We start from the raw sequence: 15,268 nt of genomic DNA on the forward strand, positions 1-15,268 counted from the left end.
AATTTTAATCAATTTGAAAAAAAATCGATTAAACAACATCCTCAATCACGCATATTGGACATCCCTTTTCTTGACATCGTATAAATTCGCTAATTCTCGGTACGCCGTAATGTGTCTCACTCACACGCTAGCATTAGTGTCGTGTTCGTGTCGCTATCTCTGTCTTGAGTACGGGCGGCTACAAAAGTTTTCATTAATTTGTTATTATTATACTGTTTTTGTTTACTGCTCAGTTTTTTGTTTAGTTTTAAGATTGTTTGTGTTTAAATTTGTTTTAGTATTAAGTGTCCCTTGGCATTTATACTATTCGTTAACAAAGATGCCACCAAAGCATAATAGTGTTTTAAATCGTCGGCCGACAAATATAATTTTTGATTGTTTTCTTTAAAAATGTTGACAATTTTATTTAGAGTTGCTAACGCAACTGGTGTATCGCAACGCACAGTAGGTACAGCGGATCGCAACTGAAGGCAGTGTTCGGGCTTACTTTCGAATTAATTTAATTACGTTATTTTTACAGCTTTCTGTCTTAATTTATTATTCTTTTATTATCTCTCTTTAATTTATTACGTTATTTTTATAGCTTTCTGTCTCATAGTGTTTTGATATTCATTTTATTTGTACTTGGTCCCTGTATATGGAAATTTTAATTCGTATTTTGATTTTAAAAAATGAATGCTAATAACACTTTTATTTACGAGTGTACATGCGCGAAAGTTCACCTGCGGCTATATTCAGACTCGCCAAGTTACGTCGGTCGTATTGTACCATCCGGCTATGGAACGAGCTCCCCTCCACGGTGTTTTCCCGAGGGCTATGACATGTCCTTCTTCAAACGAGGCTTGTGGAGAGTATTAAACGGTAGGCAACGGCTTGGCTCTGCCCCTGCCATTGCTGACGTCCATGAGCGACGGTGACCACTTACTATCAGGTGGGCCGTATGCTCGTCTGCCTACAAAGGCAATAAAAAATAAATAAATAAAAAGCCTTTTTTATTGATAGTACGTACGACGTATTATTTATCGATAGTACGGCGCTACTTAATGATTTATTGATAGTATGACATATTATATATTGATAGTACGTCGTGTTGTTTGTTGTACATTTTGGAAATATGCACTTCTTAAAGTAAATAGATTTACGGTAAAAATAAGATTATATCAGACGATACCTGATCACAAATAATTGTCAATAAGCGATTTTAAGAAACAATAGTATAAATCAATCCAATGAATTTCTGATAATTATAATATAAAATTAATGTAGATTAAGTAGGATTGTTTAGTTTCGTAGCTAAAAAACTTCTGCTTCTAAGATTTTTAAAATTAACACACTATTCCGATGAAAGTATCGCAAATGTCGATAAGATGACATTTCTTTATATTTCCTGTTCATATGTTGCAAAACTCTTCGGTGAAGTTACACAAAATTATAAAATCATTTTCGTAAACAGATATGAACTTTAACGTTGTGAAAATAAAACATTTTTCGAGTTTAAAACGGAAAATAGGTCACGTTGATCTATTTTGGTAGTTGCTGTTTAAGAAACTAGCCGGTTGTTTGACGAAAATATCGCTGCAGAGTGCATCTCGCTAACAGCGACATACATGATAATAGAATATATATAATATTGTTAAAGATTTTTCTTAAGAAACATATTAAAAAAATGTGATAGAATTTATACTATTTACGATATGTATTGAATAAATTAATTAATCAATAACAGGGAAATTGATTTTCTATTAGTGATTTAAAATCGTGGTGTATCAATAATGATAGTATTGACTGTGCAGTGGCTTAGCACTTGTTGTAATAAAATTAAATAAAGTATTGTATGTATTTGACCGCTCCCAAAGTCGGAGTGATAAAGTTAAACTACCTTAATATTATTAAAATTCGTTTTTTCCAATGATTCGGAATACACAACCGTCAATATTACGGCTATTGATCCCAAGTTTTGTACGCTATACACTGACATAACAAGTCTACTAAATATCATGTCTCTAAAACTGGGATTAATAAACAGCAATCAATCAGCTATAGAAATAGTCATATTTGTGTAATATTGGGATACAACAGTGGGGGCAAAAGTGTGAACATTTTATTTTTAAATGGTATTTAAATTTGTAGATTCGATTCATAAATATTAAAACTTACATTTAATACATGACAGCAAAATACCATAACATCACAACCAAAGTATTTAGCACACTGTTGTTTTATGAAATATTTGAAATTAACAGTCTTAATTATCATATTTAAACTGAAGTGCAAATTACAAATTTCTACATGAATTTAGTGAAAGCAATAAAATTTCGAATATTTTGTTCTTTCATAGGTAAGATCATTTACATTTTAAAAGAACGATTTCGAAAGAATGCGTTTCTTTAAACACCACCTCGGTGTTTAATTAAAAAGCAGAATTAATTGCTTCGTCCATTTCCCCTTCGTTAGAGACCGTGAAATGACGTACGTATAGTATACAACAATTCATTACGCGCTGTTGAAACTTAAAAAATTGAAGTGTAATTTCACTTTTTTAAAGAATAAATGTTGGTTCAGTGAACGAAATTTAGTTACAGCTATCTCGAGATATGTCCGGTAATTTTTGATTGCGTTTAGCCACGCGTATTTTTAAATGGCACAACTGTCGCATGTCGCAACTACGAGACATTTGAATATCTATGATCGTAACGTAAAGAGTACCGGACGTATGTTTACGTGATTTTTCATTGCATTTTAAGAAAATCCAGATGAATTATCCACGAAATGGTCGAGATTTTACTTGTAGTTTTATTCGCAAGTGCAGTGAAAGTGAATTTTCTAATTGCAGTATTTGTTTCGTTAATTTCAGGTGGTAAATAATACAAGGAAATCGAACACTACTGATGGATGGAGAGAAGGTAGGTGGCAATAATTTATACAATTTATTAAATCGTAAAAATTATATTTTATTACCTTAATTCATTGCAATAACGTATATGTACGTATTTTTTTTATTTTTTTCTTATTAAAAACTGAATGTGCGTTTCCACATTACATTTCTTCATATGTTGAATAACTGTTACGTATAAAACGTGTATTGTTACTGTTTGGAACTGCATGTCGGTGAAAAAGTAATTATTCTAACAGTATGACTGACCGGCGCAACTTTCATTCACCGTTATGTCTTCCTCTCTTTCATAATCCAAGGAATAGCTTTCAAATTGAAACGACTAATCCTAGTGTCTTCGTTACGATGTGTGCTCCATTTTAATTTTACTTCGATCTCATCTCTCTAGGCAAAGTATGTATCTGTCCGTTAGCTCCTCTAACTAATAATATATTTATTAATATTAACGTCTCAGTCGTTTTTTTACGTATTTATAGAACAAATATTTAAAAAATATTCAAAATGGAAAGCACGATTGATACGCACCAGAGAATAAATTATAGCACCCACTCGTAAGGCCTTGCTAATGCAAATCACAAAGTATCGGGTACTATTGTTACTACGGATCTTAGGTGCTTTTAGGCTCTTCAAGCACCGGTCACCGTCCTCGTCGAATTTGTCTATTATGACGAAGAGTTCGAAAAGCGAAGTAAACCATAGACACACCACTAAGAATTCTGGCCGGGTCTTCTCAGTGGTTCGCGATTCCGATCCGGTGGTATATTCTGCGAAGCACTGCTCGTGCTAGGGCTAGTGTTAGCAAATTCTCTCAGGTTGAGCCCGTGAGCTCACCTACCCGTCCTGGCGTAGCTGGAATAGCCTCATAGGCTACAGCGACTAGGTAGGGGAAAAAACTGATATTAAGCATGTAGCAGGAATCCGAATTCTGAATAACAGACCTCCAGACTAAAATCCATTAAGTCCCTAAGCGACATATGCTATTTAATAACTAATAATAACACCGCCGTTCTTCCTTTCACCGACCTTAAATATGTACATTGACATTGATTTATTTTGATAAGTTAGTTTGTAATTTGCACGGTTATAATTAAAACTGAATGAATAGGACTTGTATCGCATTGTATTCTTAGTTTTAGGATCCTAGAAAACTTTAAATCAAATCCATTTTCAAAAAACGTTTTTCTATACCTTTTTAGCACTGTAATAGAGTAATAATGGAAAGACATAACAAAAAGTAAAACCCTGTCTAAACAGGTCACGACCCTCAGCAGTGAGGAAACGAGCAGGAGGAGAGAGAGTATAACATTTAATATTACAAAGGAACAGTCTTCCAACGAGCTATCGGTAGCCAACCTTTGGTTTTAATCTCATCTGTAGATTGCATGAGTTTGGTCAAATTGAGTCATATTGGAATCATCTACTCTGAAAATAGCTTGCCACTATAAATCATACGTTTGATTGGTAGCTTTCTTCTGGGGCAAAGTGGCGGGGAACATGCGCACCGCGCGAAACGCGTCTTCTTGCCCCTACTCTGAATTGGACGACTTCTTCCTCATCCAAGGCTCGAACACGGCTCGATGAGAGCTAAGAGGTTTTAGTCGATTCAAGTCCGACATGCCCGCCTTACCGTCTCGAACGCCTGAGGAAAAAACCGACTTTTTCCTCAAAAAAAAAAGTGGCTTTCTTCATATTCAAAACAACTAACAGGTGCGGGGTCAGCGATTTCAACGGATTCGGGTGTATGGACCGGAGGTGAAGGACCCGCGGGCTGCGAATCACCGCATGCGCGCCGCAGACCCCGGAACTTGGAGATGGTGATGAGAGGATCACATACCTTCCATCTACGAGAGTTGCAAGTCGCCGATCTTGATATTATGGGTAAGTGTTAAATACCACGCAACAAAAAGTTTTGTTTCTATAAGTTTTACCAGACTAAACGAAATGCAGAGTGTTTTGACTTTTCAAAAATAACTTGCACAGTATTAAATTTTATTGAAAATTAACTTTACATTTAATTAGAAATCTTAACAGCAATCATCATTTCAGACTTTTAAATATTTCCAGATGACGCAGTAGTTACGGGCCACGCAGTAATCCCTCTTCCAAAGCTACCCAGTTCCTTCGATAGTGAGCCCTCGCCAGATTATGAAGCACCGGCTCCAATCTACGACCCGCCTTCGCCAATACTACCCAAGCCTATTCAGATACCAGAATTTGAGCAAACGCAGAATTCCCATATGTCAACTCTGGATAGATACAGGAATAGAACCAGACCAAGTACAATACAGACAAGCTTAGAGGAGGAAAAGTTTGTTCGTGATAGGGCCCAGCCCGAAAAATTGAATAAACAGGTCAGTTACTTAAACGTTCTCGTATTTTACCGCATATGCCTGTGAAGTGTAATTGAGATTTCGACTAAATGTTTCAAATCGCGTTGAATCATCGCGTCTTCTACCGATTTATTGATACCGATACCATCGTCCCACAATAGCACAACCCTATTCAAAAATGAGCTTCAGCGGGCTCTGACTATTATGCCATCACATTGCTATCGCCGACCGGCATTTACCGTGAGCCCCATGAGTAGGTACTGTTACATATGCCCCTCAATAATAAAGCAATATAAATAATAATGCAGACTAAGGCATTCTTGAATGCATCGTCTCTATATGAAGACGATTTATTACTAAAGCGCGGCAGAACAGATTTGGCTTGAGAAGCGGAAACACACATCGTTTGTACTATTCCTTTTATAAAATAAACTCAATGCCAGTCACGGTGTCATTTTTTTAAAAGAGCTCCTGGATCCACCTCTTAACAGTACCACCATCCTATTTGTGCCGCGAAACAGTCATGTGTTCCGGTTTGAAGAATGGGACAGTTGTTACACAATCCATGTCTCAAAATGGGTGGTGGTCTTCATGTGTAATATTTATCCGGCTCCGGAAACCACTTAGCGCCGTGTAAGTCGCGAGCCTATCTCTGCAACATAAATTAATAAGGCAAGATTTATTTAAAGCCGCTTGACCGAAATAAAAGCCTGCTCTAAATTAGCAAGCATTTACTTAATTAATAAAATTAGTATTAATTATCAAGCAAAGACTTCGAACCGAAAATGAATCTCAATTTAACCAAATTTCTTCACATCAATTCAGAACTCGTTCGTGAAATCATCTAGCGGAGTGCTGTCTCCGACGACCATTAGTTCGAGCAAAGAATCTAGTCCCTCGTGCAAGAGTGAGGCGAGTCACTTTGGAAACAGCAGCGCTTGGCAGAGCCACGCTGCTGGAGAAGCTATGGCTGCCAGGTATTTAAATAAGAGAATATTAGAAATCCTCAAACATTTTTCAGTAATCACATATATTACTGGTGGTAGAACCTCTTGTAAGTCCGCACGGGTAGGTACCACCACCCCGCCTATATCTGCCGTGAAGCAGTAATGCGTTTCGGTTTGAAGGGGGGGCGGCCGTTGTTACTATATTGAGACCTTAAAACTTATATCTCAGGGTGGGTGGCGCATTTACGTTGTAGATGTCTATGGACTCCAGTAACTACTTAACACCAGGTGGGCTGTGAACTCTTTCATCCATATAAGCAATAAAAAAAAGGTAACTGTGGGTACTATGTCTGCAGTGAAGCAATTTGAGTTCTTGTTCAAGGACGTTAGTCCAATTTAATTGAAATTGTCCTGATCTGGTGTAATCCAGTACGGGTAAGTACCAACGTCCTGCCTATTTCTATCGTAAATTGTCAATTGTGTTCTGGGTTGAAGATTAGAACAGTAAAGATTGATACTTCGGCCTCAATTATTAAAGTAGAGTTTTCAAATTCACGTTATAATGCCAAGTGGGCTTTGACTTCGTATAGCTATACCACATTTTAAAGTACATAAATAAAGGTACCTTTGAGTCAACGATTAGCAGGAGACAGCTATCTGTCTGCTTAACTCTTTGTGTCGTTTGTTTGTAGGTCCCAAGACGACGTGTCCATTGCTCTAAGTGTATCCAGCTGTGAAGATGACAAATCTAAAATAGAGAACAAGGAACCATTTAAACCACCTGAAGTAGAAGTACCAAAGAAAACAATCGTTATTATGGATGAAGCCCCGGTGCCACATCCGTTGCTGATGAAGTCTTTGACCCTGAGTCAGCATGACAGCCTGCGAGGCACTATGATGGGTGAGCTTCAAACACGTTTAAACACGTCTAGCCGTACTCGCCCGCTTCGCTGGGCATTTAAAATGAATATTATTATTTATTGTCATTATTATCAAGGAGTCCAACACTCATATAAATATTAGCCTATCCATTAATTACATGTATTTTCTACATGGATACCAAGTTTCAAGTCAATCGGATGCACGGTTAAGTAGTTATAACGGAACATCCGTAAAAACCACTGTAGATTTATATATTAGTATAGATTATATTTGCTTATTCATTAGGTTATTTATTCGAAATTGCACACGGTCATATTCTAAAAAAAAAAAGCGCAATTTATTAATTAATATCAGAGAAACCAGAGACACTCTTACCAAATAGTTTTTACCTTTCATTATAGTTTTCCGTATTTTAAAATCTAATGTGCGCTTCTCAAATTTCCAGGTTCAATGACAAGTTCGAACTACAGCACCACAAGCACCTGCACGAATCAGAGCGTCGACCACCACAACTTAACTCTCACATTAGAAGAATCCAAATTCGACATGTCCGTCTTAGAGACGTCCACTCAAAGCTTATTGGATGACGAAACGTCTCCAGCGGACAGCCTCATATCTTCCACCAGCAACAGCGACTCTAATAACGAGCTGCACGTAGACAGGGACCCCCCTTCCATATCAAGCGCATATCAAACCTGTAACACGAAGACCAGAACTCCGGAGCCTGTTGCGGAGACTCAAGATAAAGTTGATGGACAGGCTACAGAATGTGTAAAGGAGATGAAGTAAATATAATTTTACTTGAGCTTATTTAATATTAAACACGAAGTAGTATTTACATTACTCAATTACTATACCAGTTTTAACATTGACCTGTGGGATCAAAATTGGTTTTTATTGCTTAGATGGTGTTAAGTGGTTACTGGAGCCCATAGACATCTACAACGTAAATGCGCCACCCACCTTGAGATATGAGTTCTAAAGTCTCATTATAGGCACAACGTCTGCCCCACCCTTCAAACCGAAACGCATTACTGCTTCACGGCGGAAATAGGCAGGGTGGTGGGGAAGGGGGGCAAAGCCACCCTTCTTTAAAAATTATATACCGAAAATATCACATGAATATAATTAAAATTAATAATGAATCGTTGCCAAATTAAACATTAAAAAAGAATAGTACGCAAACTACATCTTTATTGGTGGAGCAAAACAATCTCCACTAAAAGCAGAGTTAGGGTCAGCGCAGACCGAGAGGAATAATCCCCGCGCGGTCTCGGGCATTTTCTTTATGGATCGCGTACGCGTACGACGCGGGCGCCTACTCAACACCGCACATCTTCGCACGCGCGAGTATTTTTTGTCGGGTTCAAGCATTTATGCACTTTATTTTTATAATTTGAAAGCTTATTTTCATGTGCGTTAATAAAATCCTCTCCGCTGCGCTCCGTTCTGTCTGCGCTGACGCTTAGAAACAGAACTGAATTTAATTAATCAAAAATTGCTTCGATGTGCGTTTGTAATAAAACGTGTTTGCAACCCAACAGTGAAATAGTTCAAAGCAACAGCGAGTCTGGCAGCAAGCACGCCACCCCCGACTCCCCGGGGACCCCAACACACGCCTCGGCCTCCCTGTCCCTGTCCGACGGACGAGATTTCTTTGACGACGAAATAGCAGACCAGCCCGCCTTGCTCTTCCGAAGTAAGTTTCTGGCAAATTAAATCGCAAAAAAATAATTTTGTTACTTATTGTAAGGCCGGTAAGAGTAACGCCATCTATCGCCGAACAGTCGAACGAATATCGAAGAATCTAGTAGCATCTAGAACGCTCGATAAGTACAACGCCATCTATTGTCAGATAGCGGAAACACACAGTACTAGTCTTTTGTGGAATATTCTCGACGATTCTAGGGATTTCGTCTCGAATATAAAAGCGTTGCAGAGATGGCACGCAGTTAGTCAGTAATCGGAACTACTCGAAGCGAAACAGCCAACGGATCACTTGAAGCGAAACGGAAGAAGCGAATTGAGAGTTTTAAAGTGTTTTTTGGGTGTTTTAAGTGTTCTAAATGTTGAATACAGTGTTAACTTGTAATTCGGTACAAATTTTATGTATCCCGAATCCCAGCGCATAACATTACGATATTCCATATACAATTTTTCTTTTCAAGTACCTACAATGTTTTAAAGAAGATCGGTGCTCTTAATGACATCTTAAAACTTATACATTACAATTAAGTCATTCAATCGCGATTTTTTTCAGCGAGTTTGTGGTCTTTTTAACACGCTTTTGGTATGGATTCTTTGAATGTCACTTTCACCGACTTTAAAACGTCTCATTAACTTCAAAATTTAACGCTTAAATACCGCTTCAAAGACCGATGACGATACAATAAGTTATTTTGAATAACCGGTGCGACGTGATAGCTCTCAGGGTTAGGCTATCCACCGGAGCGGAGCGAGGCAGCGGAGTGGAGAAATATTAACCAATTAGGCTGCCTGTCCACCGGAGCGGAGCAAGGTAGCGGAGCGGGGAAGCGAGTGTGGGTGCGCTCGCAGTGTGCCCTCGTAGTCCGACTAGTGCGTATGTAACCAACGCAATGAAGACAATGGATGAAAAACTTATTGGAAGTGTGAAAAAGTTTCCGTGCATTTGGAAGACAACTTCAGACTATTACAAATGCAACGAAACAAAAGATGCTGCGTGGGACCAAATAATCATTGAAACAAACATATCGGATGGTAAATAATGTTATGTATTTTTATCCAGTAATCTTTTTTTTTGAAGTAAATCTTTATATAAGCAAGCTTGGGGAGTAAGCTGTCAGGAAAAGTGTGATCGTATCATATTGGTGGTGGGGAGTCTGCTGGAGAATAATAACAACTTCACAACACCAACACTCAACAACCATTAAATATTTTTCTTTCTGCGTTTAGTCCATCACGTGGGTATGACCTCATACAATTTTCCATTAATGGAAAACCTTCGTCTCCTATAAATACGAACGGCATCTTTTCTCCATCTTGATACAATGGTACCGGCTCAGGTAAATTGAATCTCTTCTCTTTTAGACTCTTTCCGAAAATACTGTTATCAAAAATTCCTCCATCAGAAAATCTTCCCATAGATCCCATATCAACCATTATAATTTTCCTTCTGGCATCAGCTAAACATATCAATACTACAGAAAATCTCTTTTTGTAGCTAAAAAACGAAAACCCAGTCTTTGAGGGAGCCTTGATATATATATACATGCTTACCATCAAGAGAACCTGTACAATTTTTAAATTGCCATAGTTCATCAAAATCTTTTCCGATTTCTTTCCAGTCGTTTTCTTTTGGTTGCGGCATGACAAGTGGTTGTAATACATTCCACAAAGCATCACAAACCTGATCAACAATTCTTGATACACTTTTTAATCCAAGTCTGAATTACTCTCCCATCATTGTAAATGACTGGCCAGTTGCTAAATACCTGAAAAAGAAACTAATATAATTAATTGTACTTCGCCTAAGTGCATGTAATATTATTTTTCTGTTGATTTTTTCAGTTAAAACTGCCAAGTCGCGATGGAAACAACTGAGAGATAACCATCGAGATGCCTTAAAAAGACAAAATGCAACAAGGAGTGGACAGGCTAGAAAACAGCGAAAAGAATGGAAATATCAGAAAGCCATGTCATTTTTATTGCCTTACATGTGTAACAGAGACGGGTCATCTAACTTTGTGACATTGGACAACTCAGTAAGCGAAACTTCAAATCCACCAAATACCATTGATGAGAGCTCATGCGAATCATGCAATTTGTTGCCATCAAATTCAAATAATCTTCCTTCTGTCGATATCCCTAATGATTCAACAACTTCAGAGTCTCTCCCACCCACATCCAAAAAAAAAGAAAGAACGATGAAATTCTAGAACTTTTAAAAGAAAATCAAGAACGCCGTGAACTGCTGGAACGAGAACGGATAGAAGTTAAAGCCATGATGTTAGCCAATGATAAGTACGATGAAATAGACTTATTTTTTTTTAATTTGGCTGCATCGACAAAAAAACTGCCGTATTATTTACAACTTCAAATTTAAAAAAAATGCTTTAATGCAGTAATGTCAGCTGAAGAAAGTAATCTTCAACATAGTTGGCATTCGCCGAATAATTATGGTTATTCTACAGACTCAACGTGTACACCAGATAATATCAACACTAGTATCGATACTCCTAGTGCTCCAAATGATATCAATACTCCTAGCGCTTCAAAAATTCAAACAACTCAAGATATTGAAACATCTGCCGCAGAGCAAACAGGACCTAATGAAAAATGCGGACAACTTTGAGACATATCATGATTTTTAAATTAATATAACATGGCGTCGTATGTATGCAAAAATAAAAGTTACTTTGATTTCAAAATGTGTACTTACTTTAAATATACTGCTAATTTTTCACACTTACTGATAGAATTTCTGTAATTTGTGTCTTGTTTCCGAATATATGGTTCAATCAGGGAGTGAAATGAAATCAAGCTCATGAAAAGTACATCTCGAAAATTTCTTCATCAGCAGTTTGGAAAAAAGTAAAATATTTACTGTGTTCTGAACGATGTTTGATATGATTTCTTAACGAAAATCTATGTTTCCTTATAGAATTGTTCAATTTGTATAATAATATGGTAAGTAATTCAGTTTCTTGTGACTCCAATTCTTCTTTCTCAAGCAATGTAAGCTAATAATGTATTAACTTTTTCGATAACATGTCTGCTGTCACTGACATTTCGCGTAGAACTAAACTAATTGCCCGCCGCCGGGAGCTCGAACTGACTCGTCGCGTAGGTAACTCCGCTCCGCATTACTTACTCGCTCCGCTCCGCAGCCTCACTCCGTTCCGGTGGACAGACACAGTACGCAACTCCGCTCCGCCTTACTCCGTTTCTACGCTCCGCTCTGGTTCTCTCCGACCCAGTGGACAGACACCCTCTTCGTGGCTAATTACATATCCCACCCAGGAGACCGGGCAACGCAAAGCCGGCATCGTCTGAAACATGATTTATCGAATCCGATATTGGCGGATGAGGATCCCCTAAATCCACTCTTGGTGCTTTTAAGCTCCTCAGGAAGCTGTCACCGTCGTTATCAAACTTGTTGATTATGACCAAGAGTTCGAAGAGCGAATAGACACAACCTACAGAGTTTCTCGACGGATCTTCTCAGTGGGTCGCAATTCCGATACGGCGGTAGATTCTGCGAAGCACTGCTTTTGCTACGGCTAATGTTAGCTAATATTCTCAGGTTGAGTCTATAACTTCACTTACCCGTCCGCGTGAAACGACTAGATTTCTTTCTAGATTTTCTTTTAAATAATGAAATGTTTTGTAGAAAATGCTGACGGCAGCCCTTCAAGCAAGGCCCTGGATTCAGAAAACAGCAAGCATCTCAGAAGATCGAGAGAACGTATTACTTGCAGTCCGTTGGCGCAGAGGAATAGAAAAAGTAAGTCTCGTTTTATTATAAAACTTCTCCCTGCCCTTAAGCCATAGTAGGGTTGGGACATAATTTAAATTACTTACAGATTTTTCTTCCTATTTTTGGTACTTATATGTATTTATAACTTGCCCGATATTTGCAAATTAGGAGTCAGTGGGTAGTTTAAGATTGTGAGTACAGTAAGGATGCTCTAACTGTGAATAAATGATGGAGGTGGATATGTAGATAATAACCGTTGTCGCACAATGGTAACTTTTTAATGACTATTTACTGATGGGAGAACGTCTTATGAGTCCGCACGTTTAGGTACTACCACCCTGCCTATTTCTGCTGTGAAGCAGTAATGCGTTTCGGTTTGAAGGGCGGGGCCTACCCGCGCGTACTCACATGAGGTCCTACCACCAGTAATATTGAGGCAAGCTTCATAGTATAACCAACGTACGATAAGTAGCCCGGGAGAAGTTATTAGAAATCGATGTTTTTGATACAATGAATGATGGCGAGAGCGCAATGGATTTAATCAATAAATAACAATAACAATCAAAACTAGTTTGTGGACTTCGAAATGGCGGCGCTGAACGGACTCCATCCTTGGACACGTTGTCGAGTCTCGCCTCCGACGACCTCATGATGGACAATGACCTCGCACACTCCATAACCAGCCTTCAAAGCGTCGATGACTACATAGAGAGGTAAATCATTCATCTGCGTCATTCTATAATGGATACATTAAAGAATAACCTACGCATAACAGAAAAAATAGTCCATTTTTTTTAGATATATTCGTTCCTAATAGATTTGTGAGCGTTGGTTCAATCGACAAAATATAAGTATATTTAGTACATATTATCTATCTATCTATCTTCTATCTATCTATCTATATAAAAATGAATTGTTGTTCGTTAGTCTCGCTAAAACTCGAGAACGGTTGGACCGATTTGGCTAATTTTGGTCATGAATTATTTGTGGAAGTCCACAGAAGATTTAAAAGGTATGATAAATATGAAAATGCTCGGAATTAAATAAAATAACAATTTTGTTTTTCTTTTGATGTGTCCCCCGTCGGACGGATTCCTTTTGTTTGTTTTAAGTTTATTTTATACAAAAGTTTAGGTCTTTTATTTATCGATTGAGGTACTACGAAGTCTAAAATAATGAAATCTACGTAGTACAAATTTTCATTGTGACAGATATGTATATAAATATATTAGGCACAGGATGTTACGATCGTATTGCCTATCCGTGGCGGGAAACAGATTCCTACTATCAATCAAGAGTTAATTTCTCGCGATCAATAAATACTATGTCTTCTGTCCAATTTAGCAGCCTTAGAGCCGAACGATGACGATGATGATGATGACGATAATGGTAGTAAATAGCAATAGTTTGCATAGGTTGGACAGCTCCCTCCGCAGCGGCCTCAACTCTTTAGACGAGAGGCAACTGCAACAGGAGTTATCGTCATCAAAGTCTGCAGTGCGCCAATGGAGTCAACTCCTGGAACAGAGCAACATGTTGGACCGGCAGCTCGCCGCGATATCGCAGGGCATAAGTGCACCGGACTCGCTAACCGCAAGCAACAACAGTCTTACCAGTATTGGGTAAGTACGTTGAAAACTAAAGTCAATATCCATATCTCTGTGTCTGCTTTTAGGTTTACAACTTATTAAGATGAAGTTATTTGTTAAGGAAATTTATTAATATATTCCTTTTAATACTGTATAAACTATTATATATATGTATATCTGTATGTGATTGTGTATATTTATATATATATATAATAATATATATACTTTTTATGTATTTGTAACTCTGCACTACCTTTGGCTAATTGGTAGAGAATGCCTTAGGCATTAAGTCCGCCAATGTAAATTTTACATGAAGTGTATTCAGTAAATAAATAAAATAATCGTACCTACCAGACCTAGTAGACCTAGCGTTAGATAGGCTATGACCTCGTTCAATAGAACCAATTTAGCACCCATAAATGATACAAGGGTATGTAACGCTTAGAAAGGTCTGAATAGCAATGAATTTATTTATTTAAAGTCATAATTTGGAAAACACCAAAAAGTTCCTCACCCCTTCTAACTTTTAAAATGTCAGACGCAAAAAACAAAATTGGAATTGAGAATAATAGGATCTGTTGTGATCAAATGTGAATCGTTAATGACATCGTACTTAATTCAATGTAAGAGAGCTCAAAAAACATTTACTGTAGATGAGACCGATTCTCATTACTGTGATATTTATTTCTACATATCTTTTTATTAATTTATAATTCTGGATATCGTGTAAACTAACGTCATCTGATTAAAATCGATCTCGCGGACGATCTCCAACACGATGGACCGACCTCATAAAATCTGTTACTCACTCCAACATAAATGCTTGCTCTCACTCTGCGAAACATCGTGCCACATGGCGTCGCATCGCGAGAGCATCGGTATCGCAGGATCCGACTGATGCATGACCACGACCACTCTGTCAAGAGTGTACGAATAGGAAGATTAAAATCGACTCACAACCTAACACTCAAAAGAATCTACAAAATTAAATTTAAGCTTTACGTCTTGACAATGATCAAATAGAAAGTGAGTAATTTTGAAAACAATCGAAAAACGTAAAAATCAACACAGTCTGTATTACGAGCTATACGTCAACGTGTAATCAAATACCAATACACATAAACAAGACTGTTCAATTATTGTGTATTCATAGAACAATGAACAAAAGA

At 37.7% G+C, this 15,268-nt stretch overlaps 2 protein-coding genes across 2 annotated transcripts in view; both read left to right on the forward strand.

The window, feature by feature from the left end:
- LOC114239768 (uncharacterized) overlaps window positions 1-15,268 on the forward strand; it is a 103,285-nt gene that overhangs the window by 54,875 nt on the left and 33,142 nt on the right. The window contains 11 exon segments of the mRNA XM_089730084.1: window positions 2,855-2,903; window positions 4,601-4,771; window positions 4,958-5,244; window positions 6,049-6,200; window positions 6,863-7,071; window positions 7,498-7,837; window positions 8,597-8,751; window positions 12,424-12,537; window positions 13,082-13,223; window positions 13,926-14,132; window positions 14,971-14,977. Of these exon segments, the coding sequence (XP_089586210.1) occupies window positions 2,855-2,903; window positions 4,601-4,771; window positions 4,958-5,244; window positions 6,049-6,200; window positions 6,863-7,071; window positions 7,498-7,837; window positions 8,597-8,751; window positions 12,424-12,537; window positions 13,082-13,223; window positions 13,926-14,132; window positions 14,971-14,977 (1,833 nt within the window).
- On the forward strand, window positions 9,517-11,461 carry LOC114239769 (uncharacterized). Its single transcript, XM_028170150.2, is given in 4 exon segments — window positions 9,517-9,791; window positions 10,602-10,939; window positions 10,942-11,367; window positions 11,369-11,461. Coding segments are annotated over 4 exon segments (942 nt in total). The 5' UTR covers window positions 9,517-9,649; the 3' UTR covers window positions 11,405-11,461.

This window comes from Bombyx mandarina, chromosome 09 (assembly GCF_030267445.1).
Source record: "Bombyx mandarina strain Sakado chromosome 09, ASM3026744v2".
Classification (NCBI taxonomy): Eukaryota; Metazoa; Arthropoda; class Insecta; order Lepidoptera; family Bombycidae; genus Bombyx; species Bombyx mandarina.